We start from the raw sequence: 16,195 nt of genomic DNA on the forward strand, positions 1-16,195 counted from the left end.
ATCCAAAGTTGTTTGAACTCTGGAAGAATATTTTCAGACATCTTTTTATAAGCGACAATATCTCTTCAAAAAAATATGGTTCTTTTGAACAAGAAGAATCAATGATCAAAAACATAGCTGAAAGATTCATTAATCAAAAAAGAAAAGAGAAACATGGTAACATTAATTCGAACACTGAACGATTGCAAATTTATCTCTATTCTACATCTTATAACTACAATTATGACAGAGAGATATCAGTTGCTATGCTGAAAGAATTTGAAGAAACATTAATTAAGATGAAATGTAGTGATCAAACAAAGATAAATGACATTCTGCTTGCGCTCTTAATTGTTACAAAAAATGGTATAATTTGAAATTTTTTTGTTTCAAATTAGTTAATTATTATTTAATCAAATGATCTTTCTCAATTTGCATTTGAAAAAATTAAACTATTTTCACCATCAGATTATGCATTTAATTCAGCGGAATTCTTCAAATTAAAATACCAAGAAAAATTAATCGGCTTTGCCAAAAAATGCATTTGCGATCCGAAGTGCTCTTCATTCACCTATTGCTTGTGTTGGATGTGCATGTTTCAAACCAAAAATATGAACAAGTCAGTTGCATGGGATGCGTTAATGGAATTGGATATTTTAAATGTAATGCAAACACAAATAATGAATCTTTATAAGAGCTTACAAAAAATGAACAAAGAGAGAGAGGTTCTCGAGAAGCGTGAACTGACAGAATGGCAGCTGTGCGAGTGGATATGGTTATCGGCTTCTGTTGTTCAATCTAAGTGCATGCTTCTCGAAAGTATCCTACAGATGCCAGACCTTTGCCGAATGCCGGATATGATCCTTAACGGACCCATGCACCTGCGTGGAGAGATTTCTGATAACATTCTAATTTTTATAGAAAACCTCATATTGTTTGGTGAGTATAGCGACATTGTTGCCATTTTGGATCTTGGACTTTTTGATCTAGTTGTCCGTCAACTGACAGAAAACTTATTTGTTAGAAGACATCGGCAATACTCAACAGATCACTGCATGAATGAGATGTTTCAAGCAATCGAGCGAATACAATCAGATGAGGGAGACACAAAGGAGTGTTGGATGTTGAGGCAGCGAGTGTATGACAAGATTGCTGAAAGCGGGGCAGAAGACATAGTCGAGGCACGCACTTTTTCGAATAAATTTTACGGTTTCAATGACTTCATGATAAATTCAAAAAAAAAGTGTTAGCGATTATTTAAGTCTACTGCCACACCGCTAAATATCTTCAAATTCAAAAGATGAAAAAAAATTTTTTTTTTCACAATTTGTCGATGGAGCATTTTTATGCATCTGTAGAGAGAGTTGATTTTTTTATATCTTCCGCATAACACCACTTGAACAACAAACCAACTGCAAAAGCAAGAAGATGTAAAGAGTTGCATCTGAATTCGTTGCAATGTAACTTCGTATTTGATCAAGTTGCTGAACTTTCAGATTTTGCATCATCAACAGCATCAAAAATGTCCGAGGCTGCTTGTATGTTTGCATAGATTTCGACAAAGACAGGAAACAAAGAAGGAAAACACGCAAAATGTGTCAGGTAATCCGAGAGGAATGCGCCCATCCAACACAAACACTCGTTCAGCATTGGGCGAAGAAGAAGATTCAGCTTTTGCAAATGATTTCTTTTCCGTTCTTTTTCGTTCCACTTCAAACTTTTGTTTTCTGTTGAATATATATCACATTTTTTATTTGTTATATCTTGATTTGTCAGCTCTTCCAGCTCCATCTGTAGCTCTAATGCATCATTTGAAACATACTCTGCAATTTCTGCAGCGTTTCCAGCCAGCTCTCCCAGCACCTTTTCCATCGAATAGATCAGCTTATAAGCTTCGCTCAGCGTCACATCCTGCCTCATCTTGGCTGACAGCGCGGTGAACAGCCCGCTTTCGTCAGAGTCGTATTTGGGTGCTTGCTCAGCTGACTGAGAGGAAGTCAGAGAAAGCTCTCTGCGCAAATGCGCAGGAAGCGATGCCAAAGTAAACGGATGTGTCATCCTCCGGACAGCTTCTGTGAGAAGGCAAATATCTGCAGCCATTTTGTGGATTCCGAGAGGAACAATCAGACCGTATTTCACCAATTCCAGTAAGTCTCTCCAATCAGGAACCAGTTGGAATGCTCCGAGAACTTCATCACAGCGAGCGCCTGGACTGCTTTTCTCGCTTTTTCCTCCTCCCAGGCGGACCATTCTTGCGTCTTCTTCCTCTTCGCTCACAATTTGCTTTTCTTCTTCCTTAATCTTCTTCCACACTCTTGTTTGTGTATCTGCAAGTGCATCATCTTCCTTTTGGAGACTCTCGTTTTCCTCGTCTCGTCGCAGTAAAGCTCCACTCCACGTTTGCCATTTCTCCATTTGATTTCTTTTTCTCTCTTCCTCTTCCTCCTCTTCCTGTGTTTTGCGAACGAATGCACAAGACAGAAGCGTCTGTGCCATTCCAAGCACGCATTCTGCTGGAATGGAAAGATACTGCCAATTAATAGGAAGAAGGCAGAAATTTGACCCAATAGTTGTTAATTTTGACTCTTTGATTGATGATTGTTCGCCTCTGTGAATACAAACAGATGAAGACAAGCGATAAGTTGACATTCCATTTTCTGAAACTTCTTTTCCAGATTTTTCATTTGAGGAATCAATATTTCCCTTTTCTTCTCTTTCGTTATTCAAAGCACTATCCGAGAGATAGTTTCGAAGATGTTCTTTCTGCCTCTGTTGTGCTTCCACAGAACCAGCTGCAATTCCAAACAGCAGCCTCGATATCTGAACAACTACAGACTGGTATCCGTTGAGATGCGCTGATTCGGCTGAGTGGCTGGAATCTGCAGAATCATAAGTCGTGCTGAGAGGAACAGCCTTTGTGAGTGTGAGCATCATGCGCTCCAATTTCAGAATGAGCTGCTCTGTCGTTAAAACGGTTACTTTTGCAAAATCTCCGGATGCTGATTGCTTTAACGAGAAGAAGTCGTTCAATGCTGCTTCACTTAGCTCGTTTGGAATGGCCCAGTGGATGTCTTCTCTGACTCCTTCGCCAGCTTTCTGCTTTGTTCGCTTGCAGTTTAAAAGCTCCTTTGTGCATGCGACACACACTCCCCACAAAATGAAGCGGAGTTGTCTGCGCTCCCAAATGCGAAATTCGGCTTCGGAGGAAAACTGAACAGACTGTGAGCATGCCAGTCGAAGGGAAGAAGGAAACTTAAGTGAAGAAGGCATTGACGAAGACGGAGACGCTGAGTCAGAAGTGATATCCAAAAAAGCAGAAAACAGCATCAGAACACGCCAATGAAGTGAAAACAGCAAAGACTTGTTGACAATTGGTGAAAGAAATATTGACTGTGCATTCTGTTCAGAAGACAGACGTTGCCCTTGGGCAGATGCAGATGTCTCCTCTGCACTGCTCTGAATGCTCAAAGAAGAGGGAGAGGGATTGGAAGAGTCTGAGGTTATTGCTCTTGGAATAAGAGAGGAAGAGCTGCGTTCTCTGCCAAAGCGGCCCATGACACTTTTACTGGGACGATGCACCTTCGAATTCTGCTGTGCTGTCTTCGCATCCAAAGAATCGTTTGAAGCAGACGAAAGCACCTCTGCAAACGGTAAAGGCGACGGAGATGTGACCTCGGCAGTTGCAAGTGAAAGTGCAGATGCGGCTGGCGAAGGAGCAGACAAAGGCGTTTCAAGTGGTGTTTGGGCAAGCGGAAGCGATGCTGCAGATGTCGATGCTACAACAGCAGCAAATGGAGAGTCAGATTTGAGAGATGAAACTGAAGAAGACTCAGGAGAAGATGGCTGAGAAGATGAGCTTGGCGTTTGTGGAAGAAGTTGGGTAGAATTTGACTGGGCAGTTGAGGTGCTTTGCTCTGGTGCTTGCAATGCGCCCAACCCTAATGAGACAGAGACCGGATGAAAAATTGCTATTGTCTGACGTTTGCTTCTATTCGTTAAATTGTCTGCTGGGTACTCACCTCTCAATCGAGGATCCCACAAGCAATTGCACTCTCCTGGAAATTCAAGGCTTGCATCACAACGACACAATGCCCGAGAGCGAGATGGCAGGCACCATTGAGATAAATTTTTCTGTTTCGTAGTGTCTTCTGCAAGCGAAACATCGGCTTCTAGTGGTAATATTGTAATAATGTTCTTTTTGTCAGATCCTTCGCGTTTTAAAAAGTGCTCTTGGATTAACTGCTTTCCAATACGTTGCAGTTTTAATGGAATCGAATTGAGAAACTCAGAAGCGATAATTAGAGTTTCAACAGAAATTGCCATTCTTTCTTCGTAACTAAATGAAAGCATATTCTTTGCCTTAAATTGAGCTGAAGATTCTAAAGAACGAAACGAACACAAAGCATCATCTAACAAACAAGCATTTAACACTTTTGATAAAGGAAAAATAAGAAATACCTTGTTTAAACCGCAAATGTTTCTGCCTTATTAGAGAAATAAATTGAGAACGATTTCTGGCGGGAAACATCCATGACAATTCAGCAAGATCTATCTGATTTAATTTAGTAAATATTATCGGTGGGTGAAATCTAGGCACTTCTGCAGCTGCCTGAAGCTTTTTTTTCACATAAAGAGCTGTCGGCATTTGATTACTGTCGACCTTTGAGAGTGGAACATTTTCTTCTTCTTCAGTTTTTATGGTTGTGGTTAAACCAGTGTTTTGTTTTGGTTCAAGTTTTTGTACTTGTTGTTGCGTTGGACTTTGCTGACATTGAGGTTGTTTTAGCTTCGAAGGAGGTGGTGGAAGAATTTTAACCTTAAGCTTCGTCAATGCAACTAGCTTAGAAGGAATTGGTGGAGGCGGAGCAGAAGGACGTTTTGGAATGAAAGGCTGACTCATTAAAGGTCCAGAAAATGAATTTTAATAACTTTCAAGATCAATAACCAAAATAATATCCCTTAACAAGTTGAAATTCTTGATTATTTTTTGAAAACATAATAACAAAAATAATAATAATAAATTGAAGCAAATCAATAAAGCAATAAAAAAATTCAAAAATCAACCAACTAGAATTTTCAATTCATGAAACAGATTGATAACTTTTTCATTGCAGCTTATATTGTAAACGTATTTAATCTTCCAGATGTATCGGAGGAAAAAGAACTCAGGATTCAATCGTCTGTATCTTCTTTTCCATCATCATCGTCGTCGTCATCATCTTTCATTTCCCTTAATCTTTTAACAAGCCTTCTTTTTTCTACGCTAGACATTTTCTTCAATAATTCTCTTGCTAATCTTTCTGCAAAAGCAAGAGATACTGTTTTCGGGAGAACAACATCATTGAAGGCATCAGAAGATTCTGAGCTTGAATAATCTGAACGCGACAAAGAAACAGAAATAGATCTTCTCCTCTTCGAGTGTTTCGAATGCTTCAAAGATGATCTCCCTTTATGAGACGAGTATTTTTCTGCTTCTTCCCGTTTAAGCTTTTGTGGAACCTGATGAGCAGCGCTGCCATCTTCTTTTTGCAATGACCGTATTTTTTCCATGTGTTCCATTGCAGTTAGTGGATCTTCCAAATATTGTCTTCGTTCATCTATCTTATCAACAAGAAATAATGGACATTCTTTTTCTCCAGATTGATGTCCCCATTGTCCGCATCTTGCACATTTCACATTTCTCATCTAGTTTATAAATTAAATTGTTGGAAATGGTTAAAAATATTTGAATATTATTTTTTAAAGTGAAAATGAATAATTATTCTTCATACTTCCATTCCAAATGGATGATGTCTCAATTCAAAATCGGTAGTGGAAGCAGTTAGCTTTGGTACGCCTTTCATAACAGGAAACTTTTTTTCAAGCGGATCATCTTTAGTCAATTTCGAAGGATCAACATCTTGTTCCTTTGCTTCATCTTCCTCTCCTTTTTTATCTTCAATGTATCCAGGAGGCAATGAATATATAAATGAAAGTCCTCTACGTTTTCTATCTCGTTCCGATTCGGGTCCTGCAGTCATTCGCTCTATTTCTTCTTTTTCAAGTTCCTTTCTTCTTTGTTCCTCGTGCTCCTTATCTTTTTTTAATTTTTCTTCATGTTTTTTCAAAGCTTCAGCTTTTCTTCTTTGATTATATTTAGTGAGGGGATGGAAATACTATTTTTCAACGAAATCCACAAAAGCAAGTTATTATCAAATAGGAGAAATTCATTAAACAAAATATCTTAAACGCATTCCAAACCTTTCCCATTAAAAATGCAAGACCTTTTGTCATTGAAAATAAAATAATTCGATATATTGACTTCTATTAAAAGTCAAAAAGCAAAAAATCAAAACACAGAATGAAGAAAAATATTAATTATATCCCGAGTTGATCATTGATTCTTTTTAATGTCGTTCGATCTAAATGTTAAATCGAAGATCGTAACAGAATTAGAAAGATATGAACCTCAATTAGCTTCTGAGCCATTTCCATCTGCGGTGTACGATATATATGTTATTTCTAAGAGCAAAGAATCGTTTTTAAAACAATTAGCCGATTCTGGACTTGATGATGGATCAATGACAAATTTTTATGAAAGGCTTTATGAACAAATTACAAAAATGAAGAAAACAATTATTCCAAGTATGATTTACTTATTTTAATAAATGTTTTAATATTTATAATTTTTTTCAAAATAGTCTCTGAATTGCCAACAAAAAGGAAAGACATTTCTAAAACTCAAAATCAGAGTGCCGACTCTATATCCATTTCATCTTCACCATCGATTACACAACCACAAAGTCGATACGACAACTCAAAAAAAGAACGAATCCAACTCGATGATAGGCCAGAAATATGGAAAATATATGATGGGCAAGTGCAGTCCTGCTCCGACTCTGGTGCGTATATAAGTTTGGATGGTGTTCGAGGACATCCTCAGGGATTATGTAGAAATAGCGAATATTCAGATGGTAATCTCAAGGCTAGGGACTATCTCCATCGTTATGATCGAGTGAAAGTTAAGGTTATATCTGTCGCAGCAAGAACATTTGATTTATCTATGAGACAGGTCGATCAAAAAACTGGGGCAGATATCAGAATGCCTCCATCTCAAAAGCAGTATTTAAAAGAGAGAGGTTTGCTTATGGAAGATGAAGATGATGGGGATGTCGAAGATGCACTTTTCCGTCCTCTGCTATCTGGTGCACCGGTTTCATCATCGTCAACTGTTCCTTCTTCTTTCTCTACTGTTCCTGCCTCTGCTTTGTCTAGTTCTTCTTTTGCTAGTCGCGGTCATAGAAAGCAAAAAACAGATGCAGACAAGTGGGAAGAAAAGCAGCTCTTAAGCGCAGGAATTATTACGCGTGAGGAGCTGGAAGGTTGGGATCAGGAGAGGGAGATGATGCAAGAGGATGAGGACAACGATGACATGGCCCAGCTGAGCGATGCAGCAAAGAAGCGCTTGGGAATCCCCATCACGGGAAGCGGTGGTGTGGCTACTCTTCCGCGTGCTGGGGTGCAACTGGATGCAGAAGAGGATGTTGAGGATATCGACATTGAAGTCACAGAGGCAGAGCCTTCATTTCTCAAGGGAATCTCCTCTCATTCAATGCAATTCTCACCATTGCGTATCGTCCAGGCACCAGACGGTTCATTGGTCAGCATCGCTGAAGAAACCCAGAAGACGCTGAAGGATCAGCGGGAAGAGCTCACAAGGCAGCGAAATGAGATGTTTGAGAACATTCCAAAAGGTTTGGACAGAGGGTGGCTGGATCCAATGCCAGAGGATAATGAAAGGCTGTTGGCGTCTGAGCTGCGTGGTCTCGGAATGATGGCTGTGGCTGGTGCTAGTGGAGCAGTGGGCCTGGAGAAGCTGCCGGAATGGAAGCGTGAGGCTCTGGGAAAGCATCCGACCTTTGGCCGACCAGTGACAAAGATGTCGATAAAGGAGCAGAGAGAATCGCTGCCAATCTACCAGTTCAGGAATGCATTGCTGGCTGCGCTTTCTAAGAGTCAGATGCTCATCGTGATTGGAGAGACTGGTTCTGGGAAGACTACTCAGATTCCGCAGTACCTGGCTGAAGAAGGATACACAGCTACTGGGCGTGTTGGCGTCACACAGCCTCGTCGTGTGGCTGCACAGTCTGTTGCGAAGAGAGTGAGTGAAGAGGTTGGGTGTGTCTTGGGGCAAGAAGTTGGGTACGCCATCCGTTTTGAAGAAGTTGTTTCAAAAGAGACAGTCATCAAATATATGACAGATGGGTATCTTTTAAGAGAATGCCTTGTTGACACAAAGCTCAGCCAGTATTCAGTCATCATGTTGGATGAAGCCCACGAACGCACAATTCACACAGATGTGCTGTTTGCACTGTGCAAAGAAGCGTGTCGTCAGCGTCCAAACGATCTGAAGCTGATTGTCACATCTGCAACATTGGATGCTGAGAAGTTCTCGTCGTATTTCAATGACTGCCCAATTATCACCATTCCTGGGCGCTCGTATGAAGTGGAGGTGTTCTACGCAAAGCAGCCAGAGCCGAACTATTTGGAGGCTGCGACAATTGCAGCAATGCAAATCCACTTGAAGGAAAGCGAAGGAGACATCCTTGTCTTTCTCACTGGGCAGGAGGAGATCGATCTCTGCTGCTCCATCCTCCACAAGCGGATGAAAGATCTGGGCGACAAAGTTCCCGAGCTGATCATTCTGCCTGTTTATTCGTCGCTGCCTTCGGAAAACCAGACCCGCATCTTCGAGCCAGCGCCGCGGGGAGCAAGAAAGTGTATAGTGGCGACAAACATTGCTGAGGCCTCGCTGACCATTGATGGAATCCGCTTTGTGATTGACTCCGGTTTTGTGAAGCAGAACAGCTTCAATCCGCGTCTTGGGATGGACTCGCTGACAATTGTGCCTATCTCAAAGGCATCCGCAAAGCAGCGGAAAGGAAGAGCCGGGAGAACAGCACCCGGAAAGTGCTACCGCCTCTACACAGAAAGTGCCTTCAAGAATGAGATGATGCCAACCACGATCCCTGAAATTCAACGAGCGAACCTGGCAAACACGGTGCTTTTGCTGAAGGCGATGGGTATCAATGATGTGATGTCCTTCGACTTTATGGACAAGCCGCCAAGGCAGACGCTTGTGGCAGCACTGGAGCTGCTGTATGCACTTGGGGCACTGGACGAGGAAGGGCTTCTGACTCCCATCGGAAGGAGGATGGCAGAGTTTCCGCTTGAGCCTCAGCTGAGCAAGATGCTACTAACGTCTGTGGAGTTGGGATGCACAGAGGAGATTCTGACGATTGCCTCGATGATTTCTGTGGAGACGATCTTCTTCCGGCCGAAGGACAAGCAGCTGGAGGCAGACGCGAAGAAGCAGGCGTTCTCGCAGCCTGAAGGTGATCATTTGACATACTTAACGATCTACAACAGGTGGCAAAAGGAAGGATACTCGTCCACTTGGTGTGCGCGGAACTTCATTCACATCCGGGCGATGCGGAAGGCGCAGGATATTCGGACGCATCTGCTGCAGATTATGAACAAGTACAACTATCCAATCACTTCATGCGGGCGCAACTACAACTCAATCCTCCAGGCCGTTGTGTCAGGCTTCTTCAACCATGCTGCCAAGAGAGATCCGACTGAAGGCTACAAGACGCTTTCAGAAGGGTCGACGGTGTATATCCACCCGTCTTCAGCACTGTTCCAGAAGAATCCGGAGTGGGTGCTGTATCACGAGGTGGTGATGACTACTAAAGAGTACATGAGGCACGTGTCAGCCATCGACCCCCGGTGGCTGCTGGTGTTTGCCCCGAACTATTATGTGAAGGTGGACCCCAGAATGCTCTCGAAGGAGAAGAGGAAGCAGAGAATAGAGCCGCTGTACTCGAAGTTCCAGGATGCGAACTCGTGGCGTATTTCAAAGCAGAAGATTAGAAAGAACTGATTGGGAAGGAGGAGTTTTAGGATTGATTACATATTTGTGGTTTCTTGCTAAGAATCGGAAAGTGACAGGTTTTGATATTTTCTGAGTAAATTATGCACTTGAAAAAAAACAAACACTTCACAAACTGTCTTTCATGTAAATTTTGTACAAATAGTTTTCCGTTTTGTTTTTTACTGGATTTTTAATTTTCACTTCATCTTTAGAATCAATGTGATAATAAAGAATGTTTAAATGTTTGAAACTCAAAGATTATATTTTTGTGCTTCTTTTTAAACTTTTTGAATTTCGATTCCTTTTTCTTTATTCATATGTTGAAAAGATGATTCATATAAACGTTCCCACTCACTTCATATCAGCTTAAAGGCCTTTTAAATAATAATGCATTTTCCAAGCCAAACATATTCTGTTGCTTAAAACGCTTCAAACGATGTTATACAAAAAATGAAACAATTCAACGAATCTGTTTACTCAAAAAAGAATAACATAAAAAGAATAAAAAAAAGAAGTTGACAAGAAAAGACAGCAATATGAAATCCAAACATAACTGCCAGATAATCTGATCAACGAAGGAATGAAATGAAAAGGCAATAATATCAATATGAGAAAAACGATATGTAAGATAAATTTAAAATAAATATGAAAATCGAATTTTCTGAATGTTTATATATCTTCAAACAATATCTCTCCATTCAACCTATTTAAAATAAAATAAAATAAAATAAAATAAAATAAAATAAAATAAAATAAAATAGCTACTCCACAAAAGACCTTTCAAAACCATTTCTCTTGATTCAAACTTCCACCAACCACTTTTTTTCATTCCCTTCAAGAAAATTCTCATTTGTTCCTGCTTTCGATGTATCTCAGCCGCGCAATTCGAGCTCTTTCCATGTCTGTCAATCCATCTTCTGGTGGATGCAGTGAAGAAGCTTCAGGTGATGATGAAGACGACGATGAAGATGAAGAAGAAGAAGATGATGATGATGATGATGATGATGAAGTCGAAGAGGCAGACGCAGGCCCGTGTTTAGTGCTGCTTTCTGGCTTCCTCTCTCTTTCATCGTCCATCCTTTCACTCTGCAACAGAGCTGCCTCCTGCTGCTGTGCAAACTCCCTCTCTTCCTCTGAAACTCCCCCTTCATTTGCTCCGCCCATCCCTTCGCTTCCTTGCCTGCCGTTCTCCTGCTGCTCCATCATCGCCAGCTGGTATTGAATGAACGCTGCTTCGTCCTCGTCAATCGTCGGGTCGTTGATCAGGCTGTTAAACTGAGCTGCAGTGCCTTCTTCATCTTCGGTGGACACTTGAACTGAACTAGGAAGCTCATACCTGGAAGCCTCTCTCTCCTTTTCCTTTTCCCTTTCCCTGTCTCTTTCTCTTTCTCTTTCCCTCTTTCTCTCTCTCTCCCTTTCTCTTTGCCTTTCTTCCTCCTCCTCTTCTTCTTCTTCTTCTCTTGTTCTCGGTGCTGCTTGTGATGCATCGTTTCTGTTATTCTGTTGATTCAAAGATGTCAGTGCTTCTGCTCTTCTCCTCATAATCTCTCTCACACGTGCAGCTTCTGCGTCTTCTCCTGCTCTTTCAGGCTGATGAACACGTCTATTGCCTCTTCCGCCTCCTCCTCCCCCTTCTCCCCCTTCTCCTCCACCTTCCCCATTGTTCAGCAGATGGTCTTCCTCGTTCTGCTGTTGCTGTTGCTGCTGCCGTGCAAGTCTCCGACGTTTGCGGCAGGGATACGTGACACAGCGGACAATAGAGCCGATGATCCAGATGAGCGTGGGGATGAGGATGATGCCTGGAAGAAGGAAGAGCACAATCAGAATCATCACGTCGCCGAACGTCGTCTTCCCAGGGATGGCAAGCATGACTTGCGACGGACGCTCAGAAAAGCCTGGCAGATCAGATAAAATGTGAGTGGTTGAAGAGGCAGAGGCAAATGATGGAGAGGAGAAGTCAGAAGAAGAGGAAGAGGGTTCTTGTGAATCGAAAGAGGAAGAAGGAAATAGGTCTGGAAAAAGATCGGAGAGGATCTCAGAATCAATTCGAGGAGATGTGTTTGCAGAACAGTCAGAAGAAGAAGAAGAAGAAGAAGAAGAAGAAGAAGAAGAAGAAGAAGAAGAAGATGTTGCTGAGGTTGCTGATGATGAAGACGATGAGAAAGTTGAAAGTTGAGAGGAAGAAGAGGTCGAAGAAGGCACAAACGACAAATCAGTACTTGCTCCTGTCTCATTGGAATGAGCAACGTTATTCTCAGAAAATGAAATGTTTTCGTGGCTCAATGCTTTGTGAATGGATAACGAAGAATTAATGGCAGCAGCAGCATGTTCTGATGTTTCAGAGGCAGATGCTTTGCTGTTCAGGCGAGAAGAGGAGGCAATTGAGGCAGAATTGCAGGCGTTTCTTCTCCGCATCAGCTCTCTCTCAACAACTGAATACGACGAGTTGTCTGGCTGCGGGTAGAAAAAGCGCTTTTTCATAAAGCGGAATGGAAGCGACGCCTCCAGCGAGGGATTGAAGGGCATTGAAAGTGCTTCCTTCTTCCTCGCAGATCCAGGCGACAACGGTGAGCTATGAGAAGCCGGTGGAGTTGGCTTCCAGAACACAGAGTCGAAGACAGAAGCCGGCGAAAGTGCAGCCGACGAGAAACGGAGCATATGCTCTGAGAGTGAGACAAGGCGGGGTGTGACGAGTGGAGATGAAAAGAGAAGATCAGCCAGCGAGTCGACAGAAAGAGATGATGCAAAAAAGGACGAATGTGATGCAGCAGTGAAACGCTTATTGGTGCTCGACTCTAATTCAGATAAATATGCAAATGCAGGTTTCGCTTCCTCAGTTGGAGTCGATAAAACAGAATTACCGTTTTGATTCCTGGTAGTTCGTTTTGGGGCTTCTCTTGTATCAAAATAGCATCGTTTGTATGAACCAACCGATAGAGATAGCAAGTGATTTGATTGTTGCAATGGCTCAAAATTGGAGTTTGAATGCTCCCATCCACCTTCCGTCCCAGGTGGAGGCCAATATGTTGCATTTCTTGATGTCATATTACAAAGATTATCTCTTTAATCATATCGTTGATTATTGACGAACAAAGAAGCTAAAATAAGAATTACCTAAAAAAAATCAAACGTTAATTCCACTACAGTTGCATTATAAGGCAACGCTTCTTCTTCATGGCTGTCGGTGCTGTTTTTTGGAAGAATAATTGGAGCAACTGCAATTGTAAAAATGTGAACGCAAGTTGAACCTTTTGATTCTAAAATGCAAATAAAGTATAACAATGATAGTTCAAATGTTCAAAAAGTATTAAAATTCATAAAATAATTGTAAACCATCCAAAGGATATGATAAAGAGTAGTTCTTATAATCTTGCATGTAGCAATCTCCAACTGCATAATTTTTACTAAAATTGTCATATTGAACGCATCAGAAAAGAATTAGAAAGAAAATGTGTCCGGAAAAAGTTGAAGGTGAATTCATTTTTTGTATAAAGATTACAAAGCACGTGTATAATTTTCTTACAATGAAACTTTAAACATACTAAATTAATGATGAATAAGAATTAATAAGTATTATAGTTGCTGCCCATTGAGAAAAAATTGCAATTACTTTGTTTTTTAATCAAAATGTCACAATAATTGTTCAATAACTTTCTTTAATAAAAGAAAAAACTAAAAGTGAATAAAGCAAGACGTAAAAGTACGCTTACAATTGATATCCTTTGCTCGGGAAGTGAACCCGTGCAAATGATAAACATAATGCTGTGAAAAGCCTTCCAGCAGCTCATTTTGAAGACTTAAGGGTTAACAAAATTTTTCATCAGCATTTATCTCACTTATTTCATTGGACTGTATAATATATTGAGAGATTTTGTATTAACTGGGAAGTTTCAATATGTTTTGATCAAAAGCAAAACTTATTTTTGAAAAGGATCTGACGGTTATTTTTCTTTTTTCGTTTTTTTGATGGCAACTGTTTCTGGTGAAAATCCAGAAGAAAATCTCATAGAAGTTTGAATTTGTTCACATGTTTATGATGTAAAATTTATTGATTTGCGCAAAATATAAACACAACAAAATCATCTGTAATTTATGAAAGACTGATCAAAATGAGATTGAACAAAATTTAATTGATGACATTCGAGAAACTGACGATTTGGATGAAGAATTTAGAGATGGAGAAGAAGATGAAGAAGGACGCAATGAAGAGCAGGAAGAAGATTGGAAAGATGAAAATGAACAAGAATATCATGAAGATGTTCCAGGGGAGGCTGCCCTATTATTTGATGAGTTATCAGATGATAAGTTCAAAGAGTTTATTGAAAAGGCTTATTTGGAATATGGACAGCTTACAGCTGATAATCATGATTTGCAAAAGAAATATGCAGCATATCTTGCTTCGAATCCTTCTGACGTGCGTGAAGAAGAAAGACCAGAAGAAGAAATAAAGCCACAATTTTATGATGCACTTCGAAAGATTGAAGCACTTCGTCAAGAGTATGATTCCGTTGATGAAGATGCTCAGTTTGTTGTTGAAGATGCAACAAGAAGACTTAAAGAGGCGCAGGAAGAATTGCGTGAAGCAGCGGATGCTTTCGACAAATTTAAGCGGACTGTAGCACAAGGATCTCGCTTTAAAACGACAGGTAAACCAATTGACGATAACAAGATTGAAGAAATGATGGAAAGAGATCGTCAGAAAGATGAAGAAATTCAAATAAAACGTCTTCGAAACACCACACTTCAAACAACACTTTCTAAATTTGAGGAGCAGCATAAAAAAGTTGTATGTTATGAAAATTCTATATTTTTGAAATGTTAAGTCTCAAAATTATTTCTTTATTTGAAATTTATGTGATTGCAATCGCGAATTTGTAGGATGATGCTAAAACGCAAAGACATCAGATTGACTTTGAGCAGTTGAAGATTGAGAACCAAACATTTAACGAAAAAATAGAAGAGCGAACTGAAGTTTGTAACTTTTGATTTTTCTTTTATTTGCACATAAATTTATAATTTGATTTTATATGTTAACAAATATGAATATGAATATTTATTATTGAAACTTATCTAACATTATTTTTTTCGACTTGATCTTTTTTATGAACATAATACAAATTTTTTAATAATAATTATTTTAATTTTATAACATTAGGAATTGCAAAAACTACGGAAAAAGATAAACATGACTGTGCACGTTCTTTCACACTTCACTGAGAAATTAGAATTTTTGCATTCAGCAAATTCAGAACTTAAGGAAAGACTTGCTGAGTTAGAAAGAGAGACAACCAGAAAAAGAGATGCATTGGCAAACATAAAGGTGAGATATTTTATTAATTAACTTTAATTGCTACAACATATATTTTTTCAATATTTTAAATGTTTCCTTTAACTTTTTACCATAAATTTTTGTTTTACCGTTAGCTTGAGCGTGATCATTTGAAAGTGGATAATCAGCGTTTAAGACAGGAAAATGGATTAGTTGGCAATGAAGAACTGTTGCGAGATTTCAAAGAACGCAGGAAGAAGCAAAATACATTAAAAAAGAAGCTCGTTGGATTGCAGCACAAATACGAACTTGTAACGGGTGAAAACGTTGCTGGATTTAGTGAGAAATTGCTAAAAGCTGCGCAAGAAGGAAACAAGGTACAATTGGGTGATGAAGAAGAGGAAGGAGGGGAAGGAGACGATGATGATATCGAAGGAGAAATGATTGAAGAACTGATTGAAGGGCAAAAGGGAGAAAAGGAAGATGGGATGGAGCAAACTGCCTCGTCAACACTGAGATCATCAGCAGCACCATCCTCAAGTAATGACGACAATTCAAAAAGGGAATGAAAGGGATAACAGGTTACAACAAAAGAAATGGTATTAGAATTGATTATTTTAAAAAAATAAATATTTGGAGACATCTAGTTTTTTATATAAAATGTACATATCAATCATTATTCGAATCAAGAAAAAAAAACAGTAATATGTAAACATAAAGTTTGAAGATTTAATTTGGGAAATGGATAATATATTTAATATTAATTGCATAATCAAAATTAAACTTCATTTGACTAAATTATAAATAAACTGATATTATATCAAAAAAATATTTATTGAACAACGAAGATAAAGCTTTTCCCGAAAAGAATTTGTAAAAAATGATATCTGCAATGGTATTGTTGTAATTCTAAGAAACTATCATAAACTTTTGACTTTGATTGTTTTTCTATTTTTTTCTAAAAAGCTTTGTTTTTTTTTTTTTTTTTTTTTTTTTTTTTTTTTTTTTTTTTTTTTTTCGGAAACAACGTTAAT

At 39.5% G+C, this 16,195-nt stretch overlaps 6 protein-coding genes across 6 annotated transcripts; 3 read left to right on the forward strand and 3 right to left on the reverse strand.

The window, feature by feature from the left end:
- Positions 1-245: 245 nt before the first annotated feature.
- MONOS_2165 (uncharacterized protein) lies at positions 246-1,729 on the forward strand (the record flags this gene model as incomplete). Its single annotated transcript, XM_067872068.1, has 2 exons — positions 246-345; positions 448-1,729. 2 exons carry the CDS (start codon positions 246-248, stop codon positions 1,227-1,229), a joined length of 882 nt encoding a protein of 293 aa, XP_067730325.1. The 3' UTR covers positions 1,230-1,729.
- MONOS_2166 (uncharacterized protein) lies at positions 1,456-4,879 on the reverse strand (the record flags this gene model as incomplete). Its single annotated transcript, XM_067872069.1, has 2 exons — positions 1,456-4,358; positions 4,438-4,879. 2 exons carry the CDS (start codon positions 4,877-4,879, stop codon positions 1,456-1,458), a joined length of 3,345 nt encoding a protein of 1,114 aa, XP_067730326.1.
- A 59-nt stretch (positions 4,880-4,938) lies between these two features.
- Positions 4,939-6,353, reverse strand: MONOS_2167 (putative CBF1 interacting corepressor). Its single transcript, XM_067872070.1, has 3 exons — positions 6,220-6,353; positions 5,751-6,134; positions 4,939-5,664 (listed from the first exon to the last, which is right to left on the reverse strand). Exons 1-3 carry the CDS (start codon positions 6,250-6,252, stop codon positions 5,152-5,154), a joined length of 930 nt encoding a protein of 309 aa, XP_067730327.1. The 5' UTR covers positions 6,253-6,353; the 3' UTR covers positions 4,939-5,151.
- On the forward strand, positions 6,343-10,142 carry MONOS_2168 (ATP-dependent RNA helicase DHX8/PRP22). Its single transcript, XM_067872071.1, has 2 exons — positions 6,343-6,603; positions 6,660-10,142. The coding sequence occupies exons 1-2, from the start codon at positions 6,369-6,371 to the stop codon at positions 9,899-9,901; spliced, it is 3,477 nt and encodes a 1,158-aa protein (XP_067730328.1). The 5' UTR covers positions 6,343-6,368; the 3' UTR covers positions 9,902-10,142.
- Positions 10,143-10,284: 142 nt separating this feature from the next.
- MONOS_2169 (uncharacterized protein) lies at positions 10,285-13,268 on the reverse strand (the record flags this gene model as incomplete). Its single annotated transcript, XM_067872072.1, has 4 exons — positions 10,285-10,595; positions 10,680-12,953; positions 13,023-13,149; positions 13,226-13,268. The coding sequence occupies 3 exons, from the start codon at positions 13,266-13,268 to the stop codon at positions 10,739-10,741; spliced, it is 2,385 nt and encodes a 794-aa protein (XP_067730329.1). The 3' UTR covers positions 10,285-10,595; positions 10,680-10,738.
- Positions 13,269-13,812: 544 nt separating this feature from the next.
- Positions 13,813-15,978, forward strand: MONOS_2170 (putative Coiled-coil domain-containing protein 96). The gene is made up of 5 exons (XM_067872074.1): positions 13,813-13,903; positions 13,992-14,678; positions 14,771-14,863; positions 15,048-15,212; positions 15,317-15,978. The coding sequence occupies exons 1-5, from the start codon at positions 13,859-13,861 to the stop codon at positions 15,728-15,730; spliced, it is 1,404 nt and encodes a 467-aa protein (XP_067730330.1). The 5' UTR covers positions 13,813-13,858; the 3' UTR covers positions 15,731-15,978.
- The last annotated feature ends 217 nt before the right edge of the window (positions 15,979-16,195 follow it).

The sequence above is a fragment of the Monocercomonoides exilis genome, assembly GCF_001643675.1.
Source record: "Monocercomonoides exilis strain PA203 chromosome Unknown scaffold14-1859848, whole genome shotgun sequence".
Lineage (NCBI taxonomy): Eukaryota > Preaxostyla > Oxymonadida > Polymastigidae > Monocercomonoides > Monocercomonoides exilis.

What these genes read in the sequence shown, in the direction of transcription:
- MONOS_2167 (XM_067872070.1), bottom strand. Translation starts at nt 6,252, where the DNA reads ATGACAAAAGGTCTTGCATTTTTAATGGGAAAG. An exon ending in TTGCATTTTTAATGGGAAAG is followed by an intron (nt 6,135 to 6,219) that starts GTTTGGAATGCG and finishes GTTGAAAAATAG; the next exon opens with TATTTCCATCCCCTCACTAA. An exon ending in ATCATCCATTTGGAATGGAA is followed by an intron (nt 5,665 to 5,750) that starts GTATGAAGAATA and finishes TTTATAAACTAG; the next exon opens with ATGAGAAATGTGAAATGTGC.
- MONOS_2168 (XM_067872071.1), top strand. Translation starts at nt 6,369, where the DNA reads ATGTCGTTCGATCTAAATGTTAAATCGAAGATCGTAACAGAATTAGAA. An exon ending in GAAGAAAACAATTATTCCAA is followed by an intron (nt 6,604 to 6,659) that starts GTATGATTTACT and finishes TTTTCAAAATAG; the next exon opens with TCTCTGAATTGCCAACAAAA.
- MONOS_2170 (XM_067872074.1), top strand. Translation starts at nt 13,859, where the DNA reads ATGGCAACTGTTTCTGGTGAAAATCCAGAAGAAAATCTCATAGAA. An exon ending in CAGAAGAAAATCTCATAGAA is followed by an intron (nt 13,904 to 13,991) that starts GTTTGAATTTGT and finishes AATTTATGAAAG; the next exon opens with ACTGATCAAAATGAGATTGA. An exon ending in AGGAGCAGCATAAAAAAGTT is followed by an intron (nt 14,679 to 14,770) that starts GTATGTTATGAA and finishes GCGAATTTGTAG; the next exon opens with GATGATGCTAAAACGCAAAG.